The 18,678-nt window shown below is 44.6% G+C and overlaps 1 protein-coding gene across 4 annotated transcripts in view; it reads right to left on the bottom strand.

Moving 5' to 3' along the window:
• The window catches only part of LOC137379949 (E3 ubiquitin-protein ligase RNF123), a 536,536-nt gene that overhangs the window by 340,989 nt on the left and 176,869 nt on the right, over nt 1-18,678 (bottom strand). For 3 of the 4 annotated variants that reach the window (XM_068051365.1, XM_068051363.1, XM_068051366.1), the window contains 2 exons: nt 12,952-13,052; nt 10,874-11,069 (listed from right to left, as the gene is read on the bottom strand). In XM_068051365.1, coding sequence (XP_067907466.1) covers nt 10,874-11,069; nt 12,952-13,052 — 297 coding nt within the window. The remainder of the gene's footprint in view (nt 1-10,873; nt 11,070-12,951; nt 13,053-18,678) is intronic. The other variant, XM_068051364.1, reaches the window with a different exon arrangement.

Below are 18,678 nucleotides of genomic sequence, written 5' to 3'. Positions count from 1 at the left end.
CCATTGCCTTTGCTCCATGACCTTCTGGTCAGTTATTCTCTGTGACCCTGTCCTATCAACACCTTCACTTTTGTAATCTCTTGCCCCACCTGTGCTTTATTTGCTTAAAACCTATTACATTTCTAACCTTTGCCAGTTCTGATGAAAGGTCACTGATCTGAAACGTTAACTCTGCTTCTCTCTCCACAGATGCTGCCAGGCCTGCTGAGTATTTCCAGCATTTCTTGTTTATATTTCAGATTTCCAGCATCTGCAGTATTTTGCTTTTATATAATTAAACTAACAGGAGGAGGTGGCTCCATAAATATCCCCATTCCAAATGATGGGGGGGGGCCAGCACATCAGTGCGAAAGATAAGGCTGAAGCATTTGCAACAATCTTCAGCCAGAAGTGCCGAGTGGATGATCCATCACAGCCCCCTCAAGTCCCCAGCATCACAGATGCCAGTCTTCAGCCAATTTGATTCACTCCGTGTGATATCAAGAAATGACAGAAGGCACTGGATACTGCAAAGGCTATGGGCCTTGAGAACATTCCGGCAAAAGTACTGAAGACTTGTGTTCCAGAACTTGTTGCGCCCCTAGCCAAGCTGTTCCATTACAGCTATAACACTGGCACCTACCCGGCAATGTGGAAAATTGCCCAGGTATGTCCTCTGCACAAAATACAGGATAAATCCAACCTTGCCAATTACTGCCCTATCAGTCTACTCTTGATCATCAGTAAAGTGATGGAAGGTGTTGTCGACAGTGCTATCAAGCGGCACTTGCTTAGCAATAACCTGCTCACTGACACTCAGTTTGGGTTCTGCCAGGGCCACTCAGCTCCTGACCTCATTACAGCCTTGGTTCAAACATAGACAAAAGAGCTGAACTCAGAGGTGAGGTGAGAGTGACTGCCCTTGACATCATGGCTGGGGTCATACCTAGCGCAAAGGAAGAAGGTTGTGGTTGTTGGAGGTCAATCATCTCAGCTCGAGGACACCACTGCAGGAGTTCCTCACAGTAATGTCCTAGGCCCAACCATTTTCAGCCGCTTCATAAATGACCTTCCTTCAATCATAAGGTCAGAAGTGGGGATGTTCGCTGATGATTGCACAACGTTCAGCACCATTTGTGACTCCTCAGATTCTGAAGCAGTCCGTGTAGAAAAGCAGCAAGACCTGGACAATATCCTGGCTTGAGCTGATAAGTGGCAAGTAACAAGCCACACCACACAAGTGCCAGGCAATGACCATCTCAAACAAGAGAGAATCTGACCATCTCCCCTTGACATTCAATGGCTTTACGATTGCTGAATTCCCCACTATCAACATCCTGAGGTTACCATTGACCAGAAACTGAACTGGAGTAGACATATAAATACTGTGGCTACAGGGGCAGGTCAGAAGTTTGGAATCCTGCAGCAAGTAACTCACCTCCTAACTCCCCAAAGCCTGTCCACCATCTACAAGGCATAAGTCAGGAGCGTGATGGAATACTCTCCACTTGCCTGGATGGGTGCAGCTCCAACAACACTCAAGAAGCTCGACACCATCCAGGACAAAGCAGCCCGCTTGATTGGCACCCCATCCACAAACATTCACTCCCTCCAACACCAACGCACAGTGGCAGCAGTGTGTACCATCTGCAAGATGCACTGTAGCAATACACCAAGGCTCCTTAGACAACACCTTCCAAACCTGCGCCCTCTACCAACTAGAAGAACAAGGACAGCAGATGCATGCATCCACCACTTGCAAGTTCCCCTCCAAACCACACGCCATTTTGACTTGGAACTATATCACTGTTCCTTCACCGTCGCTGGGTCAAAATCCAGGAACTCCCATCCTAACAAGGGCAATTAGAGATGGGCAATAAATGCTGGCCTGGACAGTGAATCCCACATCCCCATTAACAAATTAAAAAAAACAAACATACATTCAAAAAAATCGTTAACCAGGGAAAAAGGATATTTTTGGTTTACAGCTGTTTCCTAGGAATAAAAAGAAAAAAAAATTATTGCGTTTATCACGTTCTGGTAGGATGGTTTCAGTATGGTGAGGTGTCCCAGAGTCAACTGTCAGATACCACTTGAAGTCTCTCCAGTCGAGATTGTAGAACAGCCTGTGATGGGTAGGCGTTCAAGAAAATTAGTCTGCCGCAGGTATCACACAGGTCTTTCAGCGAAGGTATAGCAACAGGTCTGCTTGGGTTTTGAAGCAGCAGTCTCGTAGTAGAAGCTTTCTTGAGATTTCAAGATCTCCCAAAACACAGGAGGCAACAGGAACCACTCTTAAGGCAGGAATTCTTCCAAGACTGGAGACAATAGGAATCTGCTACCTCTGACGTATAGGGGTTTCTTCTCTGAAAAGCAGTCTTCCTCGACAGAGAGAAGTAACTTTTTTTTATCCAGGGTCTTTTTTCTCTCTCTAGGCAGATCACAGCCACATTACAAATGCAAAATTTCTTTTCAAGAGATGCAAGTCTTCCTTTACATAGAGAGGTCTTTTTCTCCAGTCTCCAGGTAGGTCACAGCCATATTTCAACTGCCTGCTCCTTGTCCAACTTACTGGTCTTTTCACAATCCAGAAGTGAATCTAACTTCAACAATCAAGTCACATGACAATCATAAATCTTGAACTGAGTTGCTTGGAAACAGGTGCCTTGCAGTCTGTATATTTCACTCAGTTCAAACCCACCAAGTTTCAGCAATGTCCACAGAGAAAAATCCTTTCCTCAGTTTCTAAAACACACAGAATTCCAAGCTTTCAACACAAAAACAAAACTGTTCTAACAGCATGCATTCACACCAGTCTGCAAATAATCACACAAGTCTGACAGCTTTACAGTCACTCTCTTTGCGATTTTGCCACAAGCTTATAACTGACCAGAACAAACCATCGTCGGGTACAGGTACTGGAGCAGAGGCAGCAGTTCAGCTCCAGCACACATCACCAACGTACTGCAAGCATTATACTGATATTAGCATCTGCCCCAGGACTGTATCTTTTCCATGACTGTGATCTACGTGTAAACACCCAAACACCTCACCAGTGTTCACAAAATGTGGTAGCAGACTCAAGATGGATGTATGTGTGGGCTGTGTCACTCCATAGTTTGACTGCATATATAGTACAAAATTTCACAGAATCACCATTTTACTCATGAACAAACTGTCTACACTTCAGCTGCTTAAAAATTTCATTCATCTACCATTACCTTGAAAGCTAGTGACAATGATGAACAGTAAATAAAATCCCTGGATCAACTGTCAATTACCCTTATAAGCTCAAATCTTAATGAGGTCTCCCAATAGCAATTAAACTATGCAGTCTCAGAAAAGGGCATACCCGAGTGGATTTAGAGCATCAGATCATTGTCAACACACGAGGAAAAGCCGATATTAATAATGAACTGAATCACGTTAACCCAGTAATGGTGCACCACTTAACTCAAAGTATTTGGGTTGAGTGGCACAACACTACATGGCTAACATTCAAGTACATCTTTTAGTTGCATTAAGAGCATCCTCCGTGCATTAAACTATTTTGTTACCGCATTAATTTGTACTTAATGCACTTCTGCTATGGCTGATGGAGCACTAGGTGAGTCACCAGCAATTTTTACTGGTGCACACTACTTTCTTCGACTGCACAAGAATGTCAGTCACACGGCATTTGTGGACAGTTTAAGAAAGATTGGAAACTTTTCAGGGTTGCTTTCTTTGCCAGTCGACTGCATCAACAGTACAGTACAGCTGAACTCCTAACAGAGGGCGGCACAGTGGCGCAGTGGTTAGCACCGCAGCCTCACAGCTCCAGCTCCAGGTTCAATTCTGGGTACTGCCTGTGTGGAGTTTGCAAGTTCTCACTGTGTCTGCGTGGGTTTCCTCCGGGTGCTCCGGTTTCCTCCCACAGCCAAAAGACTTGCAGGTTGATAGGTGAATTGGCCATTACAAATTGCCATTAGTGTAGGTAGTAGGGGAATATAGGGACAGGTGAGGATGTGGTAGGAAAATGGGATTAGTGTAAGATTAGTATAAATGGGTGGTTAATGGTCGGCACAGACTCGGTGGGCCGAAGGGCCTGTTTCAGTGCTGTATCTCTAAATCTAAATGGTCTTTAGATTAGATTTAGATTAGATTACTTCTGGCAAATCCTGTTACAAGAGATAACATTCTTCACAGTTCCAGCTGTGTTTGTGCATCATTTGAGTCTCTGGTATATGAAGGAAGCCTTGTGCTCACTTCCTGAAGAAGTGCATGCCAGGCCTGTGCAAAACAACATTTGCAACTCCTCAGATAACGAAGCAGTCCATGCCTGCATGCAGCAAGACCTGGACAACTTTCAGGCTTGGGCTGCTAAGTGGCAAGTAACATTCACACCACACAGGTGCCAGGCAATGATCATCTCCAGCAAGAGAGAATCTAACCATCTCCCTTTGACATTCAACGGCATTACCGTTGGGGGAGATAGTGACATAGTGGTAATGTCACTGAACTAGTAATTCAGTGCCATCTCTGTCGCTGAACGATTTGTACTTAACAAAGGACTCAGTTTTATCCCCTTACGCCCCCACCACAATGAATTTCGCGCTCAGCATGATGTTAAGCTCTTCTTCATGGAATGGCAGTGGGAAAGCATTTTGGTGGTCGTGATCATAATTCAGTCAGTTTTAACATAATTATGGAAAATGACAAAGATATAACAGGAATTAGAGTTCTCACTTGGGGCAAGGCCAATTTAGTAAACTGAGGAGTGATTTTGCAAAAGTGGACTGGAATCAGCTACTTGAAGGTAAATCAGTGTCAGAGCAGTGGGAGGCATTCAAAGGGGAGATTCAAGGGGTTCAGGGTAAACATATTCCCACAAAGAAAAAGGGTGAGGCGGCCAAATCTAGAGCCCCATGGATGTCAAGGAGCCTACAGGATAAGATAAGGCAGAAAAGGAAAGCTTATGTCCGACACCGAGAACTCAATACTATAGAAAGCTGAGAGGAGTAAAGAAAGTGGAGGGGTGAAATCAAAATGGAAATTAGGAAAGTAAAGAGAGACCTGAAAAAATATTGGCAAGTAAAATCAATGTGAACCCAAAAATGTTTTATCAATACATCAAGAGTAAGAGGATAACTAAGGAGAGAGGAGGGCCCATAAAAGACCAAAAAGGTAACCTATGTGTAGGAGCAGAAGATATTGGTATGGTTCTTAATGAATACTTTGTGTCTGTCTTCACAAAAGAGGGGGACGATGCAGATATTGTAGTTAAAGAGGAATATTGCGCAGTATTGGATGTGATAAACATAGGAAGAGAGGAAGTATAAATGGGATCAGCATCCTTGAAAGTTGATAAGTCACCAGGGCCAGATGAAATGTGCCCCAGGCTGTTAAAAGGAGCAAGAGAGGAAATAGAAGAAGGTCTGACCATCATTTTCCAGTCCTCACTGGATACAGGTGTCGGAGGATTGGAGAATTGCTAATATTGTAACTCTGTTTAAAAAGGGAGCAAGGGATAAACCAAATAATTACAGGCCAGTCAGTCTAACCTCAGTAGTGGGCAAATTATCAAATTCTATTCTGAGAGACAGGATAAACTGTCACTTAGAAAGGCACAGGTTAATCAAGGATTGCCAGCATGGATTTGTTACGGAAAGATCTTGTCTGACCAACTTGAGTAACAAGGAAGATAGATGAGGGTAGTGCCGTTGATGTGGTCTACATGGATTTTAGTAAGGCTTTTGACAAGGTCCCACATGACAGACTGGTTAAAAATACAAAATCCCATGGGATCCAGGGAAATGCAGCAATTTTGGATACAAAATTGGCTCAGTGGCAGGAAACAAGGATAATTGTTGACGACTATTTTAGTGACTGGAGGGCTGTTTCCAGTGGCGTTCCACAGGGCTCAGTACTGGGTCCCCTGCTTTTTGTGGTGTATATTAATGATTTGGATGTAAATGTAGGGGGCATGATCAAGAAGTTTGCGGACAACACAAAGATTGGCCGTGTGGTAGATAGCGAGGAGGATAGCTGTAGGCTGCAGGAAGATAGTGATGGTCTGGTCAGATGGGCAGAAAAGTGGCAAATGGAATTCAACTTGGAGAGTGTGAGGTGATGCATTTGGGGAGGTCAAACAAGGCAAAGGAATTCACGATTGATGGGAAAATACTAAGAAGTGTAGAGGAAGTAAGGGACCTTGGAGTCAATGTCCACAGATCCCTGAAGGTAGCAGGACAAGTCGATAAAGTGGTTAAGAAAGCATATGGAATCCTTTCCTTTATTAGCCGAGGTATAGAGTGTAAGAGCTGAGAGGTTATGCTGGAACAGTACAACTCATTGGTTAGGCAACAACTTGAGTACTGTGTGCAGTTCTGATCACCTCATTACAGAAAGGATATAATTGCACAGAGAGGGTACAAAGGAGATTTACGAGGATGTTGCCAGGACTGGAAAAATGCAGCTATGAAGAAAGGTTGGGTAGGCTGGGGTTGTTCTCCTTGGAACAGAGAAGGCTGAGGGGAGATCTGATTGAAATGTACAAAATTGTAAGTGGCCTGGACAGAGTGGAGGTGAAGGGTCTATTCACCTTAGCAGAGAGGTTAGTGATGAGGGGGCTTAGATTTAGAGTGATTGGTAGAAAAACTAGAAGGGAGAGGAGGAAAAACTATTTCACCCAGAGGGTGGTGATGGTCTGGAACTCATTGTCTGAAAGGGTAGTTGAGGCAGAGACCATCAACTCATTCAGAAGGAGTCTGGATATGCACAAGTGCCGTAAGCTGCAGGGCTGCGGACCAAATGCTGGAAGGTGAGATTAGAATAGGTGGATCGTTTTGCGACTAGCCCAGACACGATGGACCAAGTGGCCTCTTTCTGAGCCGTAAACCTTCTATGATTCTATTCTGTCGTCTTTGCCTCCGGGCTCACTTCTTTGACCAGCTGTCCTCCCGCCGACCAGTGGACCCTTTCACCCCCTCTTCCAGTATTCTCCCTCCACCTGGACCCCTCCCTCTGGCCCGTTGATCTTTTCATTGAGAACTGTTGGCGTGACATCGGCTGTCTCAATTTCTCCACTCCCCTCGTTCACTCTAACCTGTCTCCCTCTGAACCTGCTGCACTCCGTTCTCACAGGTCTAACCCCAACATTGTGATCAAACCTGCTGACAAGGGTGGTGCTGTTGTCTGGCGTATCGGCCGCTACCTTGCAGAGGCTGAGCGCCAACTCTCAGACACTTCTTCCTACTCCCACTGGACTATGACCTCACCACCAAACATCAAGCCACTGTCTCCAGAACTGTCACTGACCTCATCTTCTCCGGAGATCTTTCCTCTACAGCTTCCAACCTCATAAACCCACAAGCCTGGACAGCCTGCTTCTACCTCCTTTCCAAAATGCACAAACAGGACTGTGCTGGTAGACCCATCGTTTCAGCCTGCTCCTGCCCCACTGAAATTATTTCTTCCTATCTTGACCCTATCTTTTCTCCCTGGTCCAGTCTCTTCTGACGCCCTACGTCATTTTGACAATTTCCAGCTTCCTGGCCCGAACCGCCTCCTCTTCACTATGGACGTCCAATCTCATCCCCCACCAGGACGGTTTAAGGGCTCTCTGTTTCTTCCTTGAACAGAGGCTCAACTAGTCCCCATCCACCACCACCCTCCTCCACCTGGCTGAACTTGTTCTTACATTGAACAACTTCTCATTCAACTCCACTCACTTCCTTCAAATAAAAGCTGTTGCTGTGGGTACCCCATGAGTCCTAGTTATGCCCGTCTTTTTGTGGGATATGTCGAACATTCCTTGTTCCAGCACCCTCCCTCACCCCTTTTTCCAGTACATTGATGACTGTATCGGTGCTGCTTCCTGCTCTCGCCCCGAACTGGAAAACCTCATTAACTTTGTTTCCAATTTCCACCCTTCTCTCACCTTTACGCAATCTATCTCCAACACTTCCCTTCCCTAACGTCTCGCTCTTCATCTCTGGGGATAGGCTGTGTACTAATATTCATTATAAGCCCACTGGCTCCCACGGCTACCTTAACTACACTTCCTTACACCCTGTTTCCAGCAAGAACTCCATCCTATTCTCCCAGTTTCTCCATCTTCGCGCATCTGTTCTGATGATGCAACCTTTCACAACAGTGCTTCTGACATGTCTTCCTTTTTCCTCAACTGAGGATTCCCCCCCAACTGTGGTTGACAGGGCCCTCAACAGTGTCCACCCCATTTTCCGCACTTCTGCCCTCAGCCCTTCCCCTCCCTTCCAGAACCGCGACAGGGCTCCCCTTGTCCTCACTTTCCACCCCACCAGCCTCCACATCCGAAGGGTCATCCTCTGCCATTTCCACCACCTCTAGCATGACGCCACCACCAAACACATCTTCCCTTCCCCTCCCCGTCAGTATTCCAAAGGGATCGTTCCTTCCATGACACCCTGGTCTACTCCTCCATCACCCCGACACCTCGCCCCCTTCCCACAACACCTTTCCATGCAATCACAGGATGTGTAATACCTGTCCTTTTACCTCCTCTTTCCTCACCATGCAAGGTCCCAAACACTCCTACCAGGTGAAGCAGCGATTTACTTGTACTTCCTTCAATTTAGCTGCATTCGCTGCTCACAATGTGGTCACCTCTACATTGGGGAGACCAAACACTGATTGGGTGACCGCTTTGCAGAACACCTCCGCTCAGTCTGCATGCATGACCCCGAGCTTCCGGTTGCTTGCCATTTCAGCACACCCCCCTGCTCTCATGCTCACATCTCTATCCTTGGCCTGCTGAAGTGCTCCAGTGAAGATCAAAGCAAGCTCGAGGAGCAGCACCTGATCTTTCGATTAGGCACTCTACAGCCTTGCGAACTGAACACGGAGTTCAATAATTTCACAGCATGACTGGCCTTTTTTAAAAATTATTTTATTTTATTTTTTAACCATGTGCCTGTTTTTCATGTAGACAGAACTGCTCATTATTCTGCCATTAATACTCTCTCTGGACTAATGTTTTGTCTTTCACCACACACATCAACACACTCTTTGCCTTTGTCCCAGGACAGCTTTGTTATTGAATCTCTCCTGCCCTCTATCCTATCACAGACCTTCCCTTCCCCACCAAAACCCACCCCATTCACTTGCTTAAAACCTAATTCTTTTCTAAACTGTGCCAGTTCTGATGAAAGCTCACAGACCTGAAACGTTAACTCTCTCCACAGATGCTGCCTGACCTGCTGAGTATTTCCAGCACTTTCTGTTTTTATATTAGTAATCCAGAGGCACCATGACAGCTGGTGGAATTTAAATTAAAATAATAAAAATCTGGAATTGAAAGCTCGTCTCAGTAATGGTGCCATGAAATTATCGATTGTTGCAAAAACCCATCTGGTTCACTAATGTCATTTAGGGCGGGAAATCTGCCATCCTTACCTGGTTTGGCCTACATACGACTCCAGACCCACAGCAACGCCATTGACTCTTAACTGCCCTCTGAAATGCCTAGTAAGTCACTCAGTCATCTAGGGCAATTAGGGACAGGCAACAAATGTTGGCCTTGCCAGTGATGTCCACATCCCATGAAAGAATAAAAGAAAAATTACCATCGCTGAATCCCCTACCATCAACATCCTGGGAGTTACCATTGACCAGAAACTGAAATGGACCAGCCATATAAATACTGTGGCTACAAGAGCAGGACAAAGGCTGAGTAACTCACCTCCCGACTTCCCAAAGCCTGTCTACTATCTACAAGGCACAAGTCAGGAGTGTGATGGAATACTCTCCACTTGCCAGCTTCAACAACACTCAAGAAGCTTGACGCCATCGAGGACAAAGCAACCCGTTTGATCGGCACCCCATTCACCACCTTCAACATTCACTCCCTCCACCACTGACGCACAGTGGCAGCAGTGTGTACCATCTACAGCGCCTTCCAAACCTGTGACCTCTTACACCTAGAAGAACAAGGGCAGCAGATGGAAGGGAACACCAGCACTTGCTGCATCCCGAGTTGGAACTATATCCCTGTTCCTTCACTGTCGCTGGGTCAAAAACCTGGAACTCAATCCCCTAACAGCATTGTGGGTGTACCTACATCGCATGGACTGCAGCGGTTCAAGAAGGCAGCTCACCACCACCTTCGCAAGGCCAATTAGGGATAGGCAATAAATGCTGGCCTTGCCAGCGACAATCACATCCCATGAAGAAATAATAAAAACAAATTAACTACAGCCAAGATGGAACTGGAGGCTTGAACTGAACTGAAAGCTGAAGTGGCTTTCCCAGATTAGAGCTTGAGCGTGGGGGCATGCCTGCAGACAAGGGTCATCCTCTGCACACTGTTACTGCAGATTTCTGCTCTGTAATCAGTTACCCAAAGTATCTGCTGTAACCATTTACACCTCCGCTGGATCCATCTTTTGTTTCTTTACTTACCCCAATACCACTCCCACTTACCTTGTGCATCATTCATTAATCACTCCTGCCTTCCACATCTTCCTCTTTTGTCCTCTCCTCCTCCTTCCCCACCAACCCCACAACCCTTTTGTCTGGCTCCGTATTTGCTTAAAGACTGTTAAATCACGAACATCTTCCAGTTCTGATGAAAAATCATCAACATGAAACGTTAACTTGAATTCTCCCTTCACAGACGCTGCCTGACCTGCTGAGTGTTTCCAGCAATTTCTGTTTTTATGACAAAAGTCTCTGCTCCCTCACATGTAACACTTACTCCCCAAATTTACAAACAATCAAGTCATGAAATCATTGCTTTGGTGATCTCAGTACATCATGTCTAATGTCAGATTTGATGCAATCAATCCAGATTATGTACTATAACTACAATTTCTATTGTAAACATACATAAAAATCTCACTTCAAACTGAGCATTTACTAAGTGGGTACTTACTATCCTCCTCCGTCCTCTGCTCCACACTCAGAGTACGAACCTTCACCTTTTCCACGGTGGCCAGAGATCGACGGGGATTCATCAAGCTCACAGCCGCTGTGCTCAAGAATCTATTGGCTCGGCCCAGCGTTGGTGAACTTAACCAACTTGGCCTGGCAAGAGCTCCTCCGCCCGTAGCAGCACCACCTGGCCTCTGCTGGATAAAGAACACATGTCACACACAAGTGATCTAATTCCATGTGTAAATCCAATGTGTGGAGCTTTCCTGCCCACTTACATATTTTGCTCACTCATCCTGTAATTTTTGAGCTGCTTCGTTTGATTCCACTGCCCCTGTTAGTTTGTAGCATCTGCAAATTTGACAAATTCGCATTGTTTCAGAAGTCACTGATGTACATGAGAAACAGTAGTGGCCTCACAACTGAATCCAAGTCACTCCACGCCATTTTATTTCTACCTTCAGTAAGTTCATTATACCTTCCCTAGATTTACTCCGGACTTCCAGAGTTATTGCTGTATAATCTGCAGGTTTACTCTGGATAGTAAATTCCATTATTTTACATGAATTGGAACAAGACTTATGTTAATAATTGCTTCTGTCTGTTTAGTCACCTTTTTAGAACAAAAGCACCATGTTTTCCTGTTTCCAATCAGCTAGCACTTTCCCAGTGTCCAGTGACTCCTTCATAATGACCATCAGTGCCTCACAAAGCTCCTCCCTTGTCTCCCTCACCGCTGAGATGAATACTGTCTATTCCTGGAAACTTACTAGATTTGAGCCCTTTAGGCCCATCTAGGATTTTCATCTTGTGCATGAAATCCATTAATTCTGTCTTGGTTAATCCTGTTTAGGGATGACATATTGCTCATTGCCTTCCCCAATAAATATCTGAAGAAAGCAGTTATTCAAAATGCTTACTACTGTGTGCTCATCTTCGGCTTTGAGCCTGTATGCATATTTTAAAGCCCTCACCTCTTCTGACTGCCTTGTGTTATTGTACTGCCTTGTTTTTATTTGTGTTATTGTAGGATGGTTATGTTTTGCCTCAGCGCCAATGTGCTTTTCTAGGTATCCCTCGGCCCCTCTGATCACCCTTTAAGCGTGCTTCTGCATGTACCAGTATACACCCCAGTGAACCCCTTTCCCTTTTTCCCTGCAGGACTTGTACAACTTATTTTTTTATGCTTCATATTGCTACTAATTTGTTCATCCATTTAGGTTCACATTCTTTTAGTCTGAGCTTATTGATTTCCGGTATACACTTGCCCTACAAGTTTAGCATTCTTCTTTTAAAGGTGTTCCACCTGTCCTCTACTGATGTGTTGTTGAATATCCAATGTACTTGCTTTAGGTGTTCCCTTAGTTCTTTGAATTTAGTTGTGGCTCTTGGTCCTTGGTATACCTAATCCGGTAAATTTGATAATTCTATGATTGCATCCTACAACTTCCACTTCCTATATGTTTTAGGGACTATAATAATTACCAACTCAAATTGAGCACCATCTCTTGTGGCTTTCTTGATATGCTGGATAATGAGCATAATATTTGGAGATTTCTGTTTGTGCAGTGCATTAACACAATACTAGGGTATTCCTGCTCAATTGTGTTCCTAGGGTAGTAGATAAACATAGTGCAGTACTAGGGTTGGAACAGTGCTTGAGATAGCATTGGATTAAAACAATACAAGGCTCGTGTGAAGCATTAGCACCAGCGTGGATCTGTTGGGCTGATTGGCCTGTTTCTGTGCTGTAAATACTATGAAATAGGGGTCCCTACTTAGGTAGTGCAGATTCTCCTAGAAAAGATTTAATGGGAAGCTACTTGCACAATATGTAGCTTCAGTTGCTACATTCAATGCAAATTGCAAAGAGTGTTTGTAATATCTAGTGGCTAAGAGGATAATGTACAGACTTGTGGCAACAGCTGCCCTATCAATTTGATCATCTGAATGCAGATTCTCACACACAAATTCAGTCCATAATCCTATAGCACACTGGGCCAGCTATAGTTTCAGCTGGGATCGAACAAATAAAACAATCTATGCAAAGTCAGAGAAAGCGACACTCTGGTTTTGTACCTGTTGTGTCACACTCTCATCATCCTCATCCAAGTCGTCCATTGAAATGGCAGAGATCTCTGCAGGGTCAATGATGATATTGGCTTTTGATGCAAGATCATCTATGAAAAATACAGATGAGTATGAGAACCCTCTTTATTCCCTAATGCATGCAATAGGATATTTATGTGATTAAAATCTGCTACAGCAGCACTGTTATCACATGACACATGAAAATGTGACCTCAAGGGGCATCACATTTTTAAAGCTTCACACATATGGCAAAAGCAGCTTAGTTGGTCCAAATGAGCATACATGCCTAATTGCCTATGGTGAACGAACTATAAAGTAACAATGAGGGAATGAGTGACTAGTGCAAAACCAATTTAATGCTGTAGTTTTATTTCCAGTGCCCTTCACGAAACAGAAATTACCACAAAACTGATCAAATATCTATATATACTCTTCATTTGCCATTTCTTTCCCTTAGGTGAGTCACACAGCTAGAAATAACACATAAAAACTGTACAATAATTGAAGGGAAAAAAATCACAACGTCTCTAGAAGATTGTTTACTTAATATTGGAAACACTGACAAGAAGTTTCCCTCGTATAACCAGATCTGCCCTGTGTTTAGAAAAGCCTGTAGTTTAAGTTGATAATTGTGCTTGTTTGAGCTTTTTCCCAAATATTTTCTTGTTCACATGTTCTCCAGCTGACAGTCTGATGTACCTACAATACCCTGTTTTTATTCTCTGCCAGGGATGGATTGACATAGCCCAAGCTTAACATACAAGCCTGAATCGCTGCAAGTCACCTACTGCATGTGTGGGTGTGGATGTCCAGCCCATTTATCTCAGAAGGTAGAGAAAAAACACACCATTAAACTATTGCATACAGGCTAAACAGGTCAATTTACAGATAAAATATTACAGCAAAAGACACAGTAGGATACTAAACAGCTGTGTTTCTATAAGTAGAATCTGACCACAAGAGAATAATATACACTTTGCAGGAAGCCACATCTTACAGTAAGAAATTCTGGCGGTAAATTATACGATAACAGCGAAATACTCGGATACTAGAAAACTGAAATTATAAAATTGTAAATTGTAGGAGTTGATTCCTTATGGAGACTATTAATCTTGGAAGTATTATTGCCACGGTGGAATGGAAACAGGAGTCCATGACAGGGTTCTCAGATTATAAAAAAAATTCTCAGGATATGTTTGATGCTGGCAAGGCCTTATTTATTGCCCATCTCTAGCTCTCCTGCAGATGGTGATGAGTCACCTTCTTGGCCCACTGCTGTCCATGTGGGGATGGTACTCCCATAATGCTGTTAGATAGGGAATGCCTCGGTGCCATTATGACTAAGACTCTATGACCCAGTAGCAATGAAGGAATGGCAAGATATGTTCCTGTCAGGATGATGTGTAACTTAGAAGGGAGGTGATGGTGTTCCCACAACATTGTTACCGTTGCCCTTCTCGGTAGTAGAGGTCACAGGGCCTGGAGGTGTTGTTGAAGTAATCTTGCCGACAACTGCAGTGCATCCCGTGGATCGTTCATACTGCAGCCACAATGTGCTTTCTTTGATGCCAAAGCACAGCTTATAGAGATTAATGAACTCTGACTGAATCAGTCACAGACATGGAAAAGGCTCTTCCATCCTGACCATATCTCACTTTACAATGGATTTCCTAACAGTTCAAACATGGAACGCTAAGACATCTGCATCGAGCAAGTGCTTCACAATCTCTCCATCTATCAAATTGTATACATTAACATCTTTAAATGTAACACTCCAGGATCAAAGACACACTTTTCACCAGCCACCTGCAAATAGCATGCCAATCTTTCATGTTGTAACTAACTGAAAGATGACAGTCTCAATTTTGACCAAGTTATTTTAAAAACAAAATAGAAAATCTGTCACACTTAGGTGCTGGGATTTCTAGATGCTATGGAGAAACTCTGGGTCTGAAGCATAAATATATGTGAAGAAAGTCTCCTGTATGTGAAAGGGATGTTACCTGGGAATTGTACTTTTCATCCTGTTCCAGCAGAACTACAATACCAAAAATAAATGCAACAACCAGGCAGCACAGTTACAAACAAAGGCAAGGAACAAGTGGTGGAAAAAATGTCTTTTTTTTCCCATTTATACAGTATATACCATTAAATAGGATTTCTGAGCTAACAGCATTGTTTGGATATAAGTTTGGTGTGGTACTGAAGATGACTAGCATTTGCATGTGAGACAACAGGCATAGGTTCAGCCAGATGTGAACCACAATGAAAGACAGCCGTCACTGGAGGCTCAGCAGCAGGTAAAGTCTTCCAGACAGTAAAACACCAATAACTACTTCGGTAAAAGTTGAAAAGGAATAAAACCAGACGAAACACCTGGCATCAACTTAGGCACTGGAAACAAGAATGGCAAATGCTGCCCTGTCGACCCTGCAAAGTCCTCCTTACTAACATCTAAAGGCTTGTGCTAAAATTGGGACAGCTGTCCTAAGATTAGTCAAGCAACAGCCTGACAGTCATAGACATGGAAACATACCTTACAGACAATGACTCAGATACCACCACCACCATTCCTGGGTATGTCCTGTCGCACCGGCAGGACAGACTCACCAGAGGTGGCGGCACAACGATATACAATCGGGAATGGGTTGACCTGGGAGTCCTCAACATTGATTACGGTGTTGGCCAGGGGCTGCAAGAACTACTGAGTTTGTTACGAACTGCTGACATGTATGAAAAACAGCTTGTGAACTAAAGTAAATAGTCAGCGGGAGACTTGCGCTGAACCGAATTGGCAAAGTACAGAGAGAACAGGAACTTGGGGGTTAATTCGTAGCCACTATCATAGGATGGCAAATCAAGGGGAATCTCCAAGCCCTGGGGACTTGGATTGTTTTGATTGGAAGGGACGCCTCCAAAAATACGTAATAGGGAAGTGGCCGTAATACGGGGAGTATGCAGGTCACACTAGCGACAAGGGAAAACCCGTAGGGGAAGCCCTTTGGAAGATTGCACAAGCAAAGATGTCAGCTAGGAAATTTAAAAAAATACAGAAGTCAGTAGCTATCGGCTGTTTACTTGAGGAATTGATAGAATGCCGACAGCAGGCTAAAAAAGAGCAGAACAGACTAGAGGAAGAGATTAAAAAACTCCGCGAGGAGGCAGCCCGCCTTAGTGAAAAAGTAACTGATTTGCAGGGACAGAGAAGTGCGGATTTGATGCATATGAACCAATATCAGTTACAGTGTGAAAAACTGGTTACAGAAAAAAGTAGGCGAGAGGGAGAAGCCCAAGCAGCTAAAGCTGAGGTGGAAGGATGGAAGCAGCAATGTAGTGATTTAAAAACTGCCATGAATGTGATTCAGAGAACAGCTCAGGAAAGGAGAAGTAATACAGCTGATCACACAAAGTGTCAAAAATACATAGCGAGACTGCAAGACCTGCTAGCCATGCAGAGAGGTATAATCTGTGCTTTTGCAGCCGAAGGAAGTGAGGAGAACAGTGAAGGGGACATAGATTGGAATGATTTAGCAGACGAAGCAGCTAGATACGGCCATGATGACGGAGAACCTCTACCCAAGGATCCTCTGCCAGAGTCAAAGGAACCATCGGCCCCCATGGCCCCCCTTGTGACCACTAGAGCAGAGGTAGGGGCAGATGGCCAGGTGGCAGCTGGCCCGCGTATGATATATTCCACCCCAATGGGGATACAGCAATTGAGGGATATTGCGAAAGACACTGGGACGTGCGCACCTGGGGATGATCCTAGGGAGCTGTTCCAAGCGGTCAGTCAACAGAGAGGAATACACGGCTTAGATGATGCTGAAGAAAGAAAATTATTATGTGCCTACACCCACACATACACTCTGTCCTACCGGAGGAGCAGAAACTCGGTAGAGGCACAAATGAGGCTTTAAAAGATCAAGTATTAAACTTCATGGGCGCTAACAGAGGGGACCCAGTGGAGGTGCTAATGAAATGCTATCAAAGAAAAGGTGAACACCCTGTCGCATTTGCGGCACGCATCTGGGCGGTGTTTCAAGGGGTATATGGCACAAGTCTAAATTGAGCCAATCTAAAGCCAGAGATTAGAAACCGATGGCTGAGAATGCTAGTGTCGCATGGCACTAAGGAGTCAAGAAGGGCACTAGATCAATTTGATCCCTCTGATGACACACACACAGAGGCTTGGGTACTCAGGAGGATGGTTAGAGCATGAGAAGGAAACAACAAAATTCTCCAAGGCCCCTGGGGGAAAGGTGATGCCTGTCAAAGATCAGACAATAACCTGGAAAAATGAAGGGAGGGGAACTGTACAGGGGGCACCCCACCCAGCCTATCAGACAATAGGAAGGGGTAGCGGCATCAGGAGAGGAACCGCCCCAGGAACAGGGAGAACTCCAGGCTGGCCGACCCACTGCTATAACTGTGGCCAGGAGGGACATTTCAGAAGAGAATGCCCAAACCCGAAATGAGAAAATGCAGGTCGGGGAGGAAGCCAGAGCAAAAGCCAGAGCCTACCCGTGGAAGGACCAAATAGGTCGAATCCTCAATGTGATATACTAGAGATAGCACCGTTTTCGGGGTTGTACCCCGAGCCCCAATGACGGTCGCAGGCCTCTCTGTTGTGGGTGTGTGACACGCGGTGGGATAACACAGGGAGACCCCTAGTGAATGGTAGGATTGGAGGCCGCCTGTCACGTTCCTTTGGGACACTGGAGGATCCCGAACCACCGTAAACACCACCAATGTTAGTAAAGTAGATTGGAAAATTCAAAGTAAGATTGTTTTAAGTGAATTCACAGGATATTCGTGGGATACGTGAGCGTACCGTTGGAAGTCAGTGTGGGGGACGTAGCAATAGAGCACTCAGTGGTTCTCATTAAGTTACCCAGAGAACAAGAACATATATTAGGGTGTGATTATATGGCTAAAGCGGGACTCTGTTTTGACCCTGTTAATTGCATGATTTGGAAAATGCCTTTGGGCATGGGTAGACTAGATCACACATTCGTCCCGGTGGGGGAATATCAGAATAGGATAAGAAAGAAACTGTAAATAAGAGCAGAAATTACACTTGTATATTACAGGCCCAGCCCACAATGAAGAGGGTGATACATTTCATTGCTATTGGATTGACCATATTTGGGACTATAGGCGAACCCGCATTGGAGCTGTCACGACGAATGAACGTGCCTGAAGCAGTGGCGTAGCGGGAAGACTATCCCATGATCAAAAACAACTTTGCTCCGCAGATCAAGACAGTTCGAACCAACAAAGGAAAATGAGAAGATTTAAATTTGTATTATGCGGGAGTGGATGGGTTGGTGTGTGCAGGAAAAACATAGGGTATACCAGAGGGAACAGGAGTACAGTTTTCATGCAACAAGGTTCTAGAGGTGACACTGTCGGTAATCCCAGGAGGAAAAATCGATAGACAATTTGTGGGCCCATTTATCGAACGACCATCGGGGAAGGACGGTCGAGGTAAAATTATGGTGTACTGGGATCACACCTATGTGTACATTGACTGGGGCAGTGTTTCATATTCCCTGACACGGAAGAAATTTGACCTACCCTTTAAAGAGAGTCCATAACGTGGGCAAGTACCAAGAGGGTATTTGGATATCTTTAAGTAACTCACCATCTCATGCTATTGTAATGGATGGTGTTGAGAAAGGGGTAGATTTGTCAAAATGTCATCAAGGGGGGAAT

This window comes from Heterodontus francisci, chromosome 19 (genome assembly GCF_036365525.1).
Source record: "Heterodontus francisci isolate sHetFra1 chromosome 19, sHetFra1.hap1, whole genome shotgun sequence".
Lineage (NCBI taxonomy): Eukaryota > Metazoa > Chordata > Chondrichthyes > Heterodontiformes > Heterodontidae > Heterodontus > Heterodontus francisci.
Note: the sequence above shows the minus strand (reverse complement) of the source record. Positions and strands in the feature narration are given on the sequence as shown.